Source organism: Equus caballus, chromosome 2 (assembly GCF_041296265.1).
Source record: "Equus caballus isolate H_3958 breed thoroughbred chromosome 2, TB-T2T, whole genome shotgun sequence".
Taxonomy (NCBI): Eukaryota; Metazoa; Chordata; class Mammalia; order Perissodactyla; family Equidae; genus Equus; species Equus caballus.
The window spans coordinates 91,129,531-91,138,183 of NC_091685.1; the positions used below are offsets into that span (position 1 = coordinate 91,129,531).

At 43.6% G+C, this 8,653-nt stretch overlaps 1 protein-coding gene across 7 annotated transcripts in view; it reads right to left on the reverse strand.

The window, feature by feature from the left end:
- Positions 1-7,498, reverse strand: part of ARHGAP10 (Rho GTPase activating protein 10) — a 287,552-nt gene extending 280,054 nt beyond the window's left edge. For 3 of the 7 annotated variants that reach the window (XM_023636457.2, XM_023636458.2, XM_023636456.2), the window contains exon 1: positions 504-1,007. In XM_023636457.2, the coding sequence (XP_023492225.1) occupies positions 504-657 (154 nt within the window). In that variant the 5' untranslated portion in view covers positions 658-1,007. Of the gene's footprint in view, positions 1-503; positions 1,008-7,364 lie in introns of those variants that run through there. The other 4 variants (XM_070261549.1, XM_070261548.1, XM_070261551.1 and 1 more) reach the window with 3 other exon arrangements.
- Between the last annotated feature and the right edge of the window lie 1,155 nt (positions 7,499-8,653).

The following is an 8,653-nucleotide window of genomic DNA, read 5'->3' on the forward strand; positions in this document are numbered from 1 at the left end:
TGAAGGACCCGGGACGAGACTGTCAGGGAAGATGGGAAAACGACACGGAAGGGGTGCAGTTTAAGGGACTCCTGCAGAATTCAACACCCAGCAGGTTTTCAAAGAATCCCCAGGAAAGTTATCTTGGGAGGTCACGAGACAAAACTAGTAAAACTGATGTTTCTGTTTTGTGAGCAGCTTTAGGTGCAGTAAAACCTGACCTCGGGCAGGCGGGCGGGGAACGCAGGCCCCGAGGGGGCCGGGCTGGGGCCGCGGGGACCCGCGGGCGGCGGCTCCCACGCACGGCGCCCTGCTTCGCCCGCCGCGGGGGCAGGGGCGGGAAAGGGGACTCGCCGGCGGCGGCCCGGGGAGCAGGGGAGGAATGACCCCAGGGCCTCCCGGGGCCGCAGGACTCTCCAGTCCCGGCTGCTGGCCCCGGGCACCGGACTGCCCGTGTCGCTCCGGGAGAGCCTCCTCCCGGCCTCGCCGCGCCGTAGCCCGCCCGCGCCCAGGTCCCCGCTTACTTTTGGTCGCCGCGATGAGGTTCTTGCCGTCCTTGATGAGCTCTTTAATGAACTTGTTGGTCCTCTCGAGCTCCGCTTCGTGGGCGCGGATCCTCTCCCTGAACCACGGGCTGTCGAGGTAGCAGTCGCTGAACTCCAGGGGCTGCAGCCCCATGACTGCAGCGGTCCGCGCGCGGCGCGCGACAGCCGGAGCCGGGCTTCGGGGCGCGCGGGCAGGAAGTCCCGGGGAAGCTAGCAGCCCTGGGCGCGCGGCGATCGCAGCACAGACATGTCCCTCTCAGCTGAGCTGGCCGCGCGGAGGAGCGCGGCGCCCCAATCCCGGCAGCCCCCGCCGAGCCGGGCGCCCGCGGCTCCGCCCCGCCCGGCCCCCGCGGCAGACCCTCCCCCGGCCGCGAGGCCGCCCCGCCCCGCCCTGCACTGCCTGGCTCGCCCCCTTCTTTTCTCTCCGCCTTCCTTCCTCCTCCCTTCCTTTCCTTTCCCCAGATGCCTCTTCCTTCTCTTCCCCACGCGCACTTGCCCCTCCTCTTCCTTCCGAGGCTTCCTCCGTCTCGAATTTCGCCCCGCGGCTCTCCCCCACCCCCACGGCGCGGGCCCCGCCCCTTCTTCGGCTCCCCTCTTCGCGGTGACTCAGTGTCGGCTCCCCAATGCGGGGAACTCACCCGGGACAAGGAAGGGGCGTCTTAAGAGCAGTCTCTAATCCCCGCAGCTGGGCGGTATAACTCAGAGGTCTGGCATGCTGGGGAAAACGATTGACTCATTTATCCTGGGACCGACCCTCAGCTGTGAAGGGACTCGAACTCTCTTTTCCTTATCCACGTTCCGCGCTTAAAGTAAAATGCGTGTTCAATCTCCGCTTTCGTCTGCAAGCTCTGCGAGGGCAGGCAGCATTTTCTTGGAGGCCCAGCTGGTCCTATGACATTCTTCTGCTTACCCACACCACGACTTGTCGGAGGGGAGAAGGTGGAATAACCATAGAGTTGTTTCTGTTGTATTCAGCAGATTAAATTTGCTTGAGTAGGTAGAGAAGATCTTTATTATTCTAAAAATAACCACCGGAAAACAATGCCAAGTTATGTGAGGTTCTCACGGGGTGGGGGTGACGATCAAATGAGAGTTTGTCAGTGCACCTGGAAAAGTCTGCTAGTCGGTGTGTTCTGTCTGAAACAAATGTGTCCCCCAAAATTACTGAAATGTATACTTAAAGCAATTGTTCGTTAGAGTAAATTTTCATAGTAGCAGCTAACAATGTATTCAGCAATTATTATGTGCCAGGCACACACTAGGAATGCTACACACATTTTTTTACAAGCTCACAACATATGTTTACATATATAAGTTTACTAATGATAGTCGTATCACCAAGAGACTTCAAAGTGATACTTTAAAACGTTCAGACTCTGAGCTGGGTAATTAAAAATCTGTTTGGACAGCATGTTGTAGGAGGGTAACCCTCAGGAACAAGTTAAATAAGCCTCCTACTCAATATGCTCTTTTGTTACAAAACAGCACCTTGAGTGGCTAGCCCACAGATAAACAGATAAACATTACTACTTTAATGTCCATTCTCCAGAGAGTTCAAAATGTTTTACAAATAACTTAGGCATTGAAAGCCTCGGTTCCTACTAAAATCAGCAGGTGGCTGGAGTCTACAGAGAAGAGAATAAAGAGGCAGATAAAGGGGGAGAGGCACTCTGGAAGAGATGGTGTAAACACACAGTGAGGGCCTGGCAGAACAGCCAAACACTGACTGGCGCTCAAGCCTCTGGGCTAAAACCTCAACCTTTCCCCCTGAAGAGCGGCAGCTGAGCCTTCCTCAAAGTATTAATGTAGAGTTACCACATGAGCCAGCAACTCCACCTGCTAGGTATATACCCAAGAGAGATGAAAACATAGGTTTACACAAATGCTTGTTCATAGTAGCATTGTTCATAATGGCCAAAAAGTGGAATCAACCAAACGTCCATCAGCTGATGGATAAACAAAATGTGTGTAGCCATACAATGCCACAGAGAATGCAACAATAAGCTGAAGCTTGGAAACGTTATGCTGAGTCAAAGAAGCCAGTCACAGAAGTCCATGTATAATATGATTCAATTCATATGACAGGTCCAGAGCAGGGAAATCTACAGAGACAGAAAGTAGAGTAGTTGTTGTCAGGGGCTAGAGGGGGGGTGGGGTAGAGTAATGGGTTTCTTTTGGGGGTGATGAAAATAATTTTAGATTTTGATAATGGTTGCACAACTCTGTGAATATACTAAAAACCATTGAACTGTACACTTTAAATGGGTGAATTTTTTCAGTCTGTGAAATATATCTCAAAAAGCAAAAAATAAAAAAGAGGGTGGCTCCAGAACTGCCTCTCCTTCCTCACCATTTTCCACTCCTGGCAAACAAGACTCTGGTTCATTCAATGAGGCCAGTTTTTTAGATATTTGGAGCAAAACAAGCTGTTTAAAACAGTTTTGCAAAACATTGCAAAAAACATTGTTACTTGTATCTTTGCATAGATACACACACCAGTGTTAAAGAGCAGGTGGATATAAATCTTAATTCAATAGTAAATAAGCCTACTGTAATCACCTAGAGTGGAAGAGCCTAATTAGTTTGTTTTATTCAATTACACCTTGTATAATGCCTGGTAGAGATGATCAGCAACTGTAGAATGCATGAGAGGTATGATCAAGTGAAAAGAAACCTTATGTTACAGTGGAAAGACCGAAATTTAGGAGCTCCAAGTCAGCTTCACTACTTCATGGTTGTACGACCTTGGCAAAAGTAAATTTTCTTTAAATCTCAGGCTTGCCATCCATGAAATGGAAATAATAACATTGCAACTGCAGGTTGGTTGAGAAGATTTAAGGAAATTGTGTTTATAAATCACCTGCAGAAAGTTATGATAATAATGATTGGGAGAAGGAGGAAGAGGGTGGGGAGGACGGACTGAGGAGAGGAAGGAGGGAGAGGAGAAGGAGATGAAGATTACATTCCAACAGTGGGAAAGATTTGGGGGCAGGGGAGCCTACCCCCTGAAATCATAGCATTAACCCATGTAAGACAGTCCAAGGCAAGTGATCACAAAAGCAGACGCTACTGAGTTCCCAGGTCTCATCTTCAGTTAGTTAATTAATCAATTCTTCCCACAAATATGTGTGAAGTCTCTATATGTGCTAGGGGCTGGTGATGCAGCTGCAGCAGTACACGAAACAGACAATGTCTGTCCTCACTGTGCTTTTAGTCTCTGGAGATCGACATTGCACAAAACAAGACAATTCACACAAATATATATCGAACTTAAAGTGCTGTACAGTTAAAGTAAAGGGTATGTGAGAGATTTCAATTGAGGGACCTGATATAAACTGAGAGTGGGGTCAGAAATGCCTCATTGAAGAAGTGTCATTGAATCAGTGACCAGAAAAATCACTAGGCATTGACCATTAAATAGAGGTGGGAGCAGAGTGATCCAGACAGGGAACCAGCCTGTACAAGCCCCTGGGATGGGAAAGTCTGGTACATTCAAGACACTAGAAGAGAAGGTCAGGCGGCTGAAGCACAGACAGTGAGAGAATCTGGCTTGGGACAATGCTGGGTGGTGGATAGTAGTCAGGGCCCAGATTGTGCAGAGCTTTAGAGGCTACGTTTAGGATTTGGGATTGTATCCTAAGGCCTTTGAAGAGTTTTCAGCATGGTGGGATTGTGCTCTGTGATTGTTCTCTCTAGCTGCTGTGTGGAGAATGGGAATCCAGAGGGAAGGCTTTTGGAGTTGTCTAGGCAAGAAATGGTATAGCTTCACCCTCCAAGTGACAGTGGAGACAGAGAAATAAAATACATTTTAGAGGGAGGTTCTGGGACTTGACAATGGTCTGGATATTAGAAATGAGGAAGAAGGTGTCAAAGATGGCCTGCAGGCTCCTGGCATGATGAGTTAGGTGGATGGACGTGAACTCTACTAAACATTTACTGAAAGGAAAACATTGGATAGGAAGTTGAGGTGTAGCCGTGAGTGAGACAGGGAGGATCAGTTCCAGACTCGTTAAGTTTGAGGTGCCTGGGACACATTCAAATGTGTATGTCACATAGGTATTTGTATGCCTGGCTTAGTTAAGGATTTGGATCAATGCAAGTTAGGCAAGTTCCAATCTAGATAAAATGGACACTAACTCAGATGAAAACTTCCCTTTATGTAGGTTCTGATACATACAATATTGTCTTTCCCTGATGAGTCATAAAGTTGCTACCTATACAGTCAAACGTAGATTTACTGAATCTTTGAATATGTTTCAGGCTGAGTCAGTTAGAATTAGGTTCAGACACATTATAACAGAAAATCCAAAAACTAACAGTTGTTTAAACCATAAGACGTTTATTTTTCTCTCTCACATAAAAGATGTCTACAAGTAAATGGTCTAACATGATTCCACATTCCCCAGGGAAGCATTGGCTTCCATCCTCAGTGTCCCCTCATGGTACAAGATGGCTCCTAGAACTCCTTCCGAGAAGGAGGAAGGGAAAGGATAAAGCCCCCCATCCCTCCCAGCTGAGTCAGCCTCTTTTCTCAGCCTTCCTGCAGGTCTTAAGCAACATTTTTCCTTTTTATCTCATTGGCCAGAACTTAGTCACATGGCCACACTTCTGTACAAGGGAAGGTGGAAAATGTGCTCCTTTATCCAGGTACGTTGCTGCCCTCAATGAAATCTGAACGTTCTTACAAAGAGAAAAAGCAGGAATCTAGCAGTCTCTGCCACAGGCTGACACCTTTATGAGTGAGGTATGTAAATTATAGCTATGGCAAAACTTACATGATATAATGAGAAGAAATACAACATAAATCTTTGGGTGTCTTCAAAATTCTTTTAGGCCGTTTTCTCTCACAAGTATTAAGTGGGCAGGAAATGCCGAAATAGCCTAAATGATATGTTATTGGACCCTATCACTGAAAACTTCCCTGGAGAAGTAGGGAAGGCTTCGGAAAGTATATCACCGCTCCAGCTTCATGTCTCTGAGATTCTGTCAGCTCCACCCTGCCTTTCTTGGTATTGACTTGGGCCTCCTGAAAACTTCCTTCATGAGAACCAAATGGCTTCAACATTTCCAGATTTACCTGTAGATAATATCCTTCCCAGAACTAGAAAGCAGCTTCGCTATCACAACTACTTCAATCTGGGCATCGTGCCAGTGTGGGAGACTGCCTAACGGTGTCTAAATATAACGGGGATGGTTGCACAACAGTCTGACTATACTTAATCCCACTGAACTGTACACTTAAAAATAGCTAAAATGGTAAATTTTATGTTATGTGTATTTTACCACAATAAAAAAAAATGTATGAGGAAGAGTAAAAGGCCTCCTCCCCATACGTAACCACTGTTAGCAGTGTGTGGTGCACCTTTTCTTAAAGATCAAGTGTCCCAGAATAGTAACTGTCGCGGTGTGTTTGACATTTCATTACATCTATGTATTTAAAGGAACTTTTTTCTTCACAGAACACCTACTGAGAGTTCAATCTGGGTAATGCAGTTTCAGAAATACTCTGCTGAGAGTGCTACACTGGATAAGCTCGACAGAGTGTCAAGCCAGAATCTCTGTGTGATGGTGAATTTTGTGTCAACTTGACTGGGCTAAAGGACATAGTATTCTTCCCCATTCCTAAGATCTTGGAATTCTTCTGTATTGGTCAGGGTCCGGGAATATTGTTGATGAGATTGAATAACATACAGCCAGAGAATGGCAATATTTAAAAAAAATTATTTTCAAGTTTTTCTTTGTTTAATGGTTACACAGTTTCTCTTTGGGACGATGAAAAAGTTCTGGAAATAGACAGTAGTGGTGGTTGCACAACATTGTGAGTGTACTTAATGCTACTGATTTGTACACTTAAAAATGGTTAAAATGGTAAATTGTATGTTATGTATACTTTACCACAATAAAAAAATCTCCAAAAAAAAGTTTTTCTACCAAAATCTTCCAGTAATGACAAAGGTTGGGAAAACAGGCACCCATAGGGGCCGGCCCCATGGCCGAGTGGTTAGGTTCGCGCGCTCTGCTTTGGCAGGCAGCCTAGGGTTTCACCAGTTCGAATCCTGGGCATGGACGTGACACCACTCATCAAGCCAGGCTGAGGCGGTGTCCCACATACCACAACTAGAAGGACCCACAACTGAAAAATACACAACTATGTACCAGGGGGCTTTGGGAGAAAAAGGAAAAATAAAATCTTAAACAAAAAAAACAGGCACCCATATATCATTGTTGAGAATATAAATAGGCACTTCCTTCTGGAAGCAGTTTTGGTAATACTTTGAAATATGGTGCCCTATGATTCATTTATTCCTTTTCTAGGAATTTCACCTAAAATTTAAAAAATAATAATAATTTACAAAGTTTTACGTAAAGTGATCATAATCCCAGCATGGTTTTTAAAAGCCAAAAATGTGAAACAGTCTAAACTGACTATGGTGGATTGGTTAAGTAATTTAGGGTATATTCACACAATTAAGCACTATGTAGCTATTTAAAATTATAGTATATTAGAATAGTTCATGAGAAATGTTGGAGAACTATTCCAATACAACGTTAAATGAAAAAGTTACAAAGCCTAGGTCTTAAGTTGAGTAATAGGTTCTTAGATGTAAGGTTAGTTTGACAGCATTGATACTTAATGAACTGGTCTGACTTTCTGTTTATAAAATTTACAACAAATATAAATAGAAATACAAATTTCCATTCATAAAATTTCTGTTTATAAAATCTAAGATTGTTAAATGTGGTCGCATGATTACAATTACAAGTTCTCCAAAATATCTCAGGATACAATTCATCTGGACGTCAAAACAAACTCATTAAAATAACTAAATTATTTCTTACCTTCTTTGATCTTAGGTTCCCTCCTACCTTAACTCTTTTACCCTTTCCATTTGAAGGTAGATATCAAGAGAAGAATGCAGAAAAAGAGGCTTTGGTTAGTTCTGCTCTCTCCGTTATCTTTTTAACATTACATCATCTTTCCCCAGAGTCCTTCTGTTTTTTGTTCTTGCTATGAACATGACCTTAAAAGGACCCTTTTTGTTTTTCTACTGTTTTTCACATCTCTAAGCTCCTTCTGGATCTGCTTTTCCTGATATTGTTATTCAAGGGCCTTGCTGCTCTCCAGTATTTAGATGAATGTACACATTTATCCATCGTCTCATATTTTGGGCTCAGTAGAGGAATACCTCCACAGCCACTTCCGGTTTTTTAAGATGTCTTCCCTTTTTTCTTCCTATCAGAATTATTTAAGGTAATAGTCATTATATGAGTTATAGTCTTTTATGAGCTATGGGAACCCCCAAAAGCATGTGAAGACTTTCCAGGGAGCACTATTGGCATGGAAAATTTTATTTCCAGATCCTCAACTTCCATTTGTCCTTTTCCCTAAAATTGATCTGTCTGAAAAAGCATTTCGCAAATTCTCCTACCCACCTCCTCTTTCACAAAAACCCTTTTCCCAAGGAAGAGGAGAAAGTAGAAAAGCATGCTGTAATTTCATTCATCCACATCCTGTCCCATTATGTAAAAATCTCCAGGATACCAATGGGACAACTTGAAATATTTTTCCTGGAAGTCTTCTATAATGATTAACCCATCATAGTGCTTTTTGTCTTTCCTTGTCTTATGCACGCTTCCGTTAAGGTGAGGTAGAGCCTTAGATCGTATCCCGTTGAGATATTCTGAGAATATTACAGGGTGAGGTGGTAGGAGTGATGACAATTTCCCTTTATTAACTTGCATCTCCCATCCTTAAATATAATTAGAAAATGCATGGTCCTTGAGGAAGAGACACGTGAAAGTGAATTAAGACAATGTCTTTAAGAAATACTGAACACTAAAATTGGCTCTCCTTTTTGAACATAAGGTTTTTTTCTCCTCAACATTCTTTCCTAGAATGTGTTGTCAGCTGGAAAGAAAAGCACCTTTGGACAGATTAGTCATGCTGATTCTTTAAAGTATAACTGAAGTGTTTAACTACAAAGATTTTTGAGACTTGATGGATAGAACCTGTGCAGAAAAAGTTTACATGATTTAATTCAAAATAAGTTTGCATTATTCACAAAGGGAGTTAAAACTTATTTCATCAATTTATATTCTGAAATAGCTATTGATTTACTGACTTAATC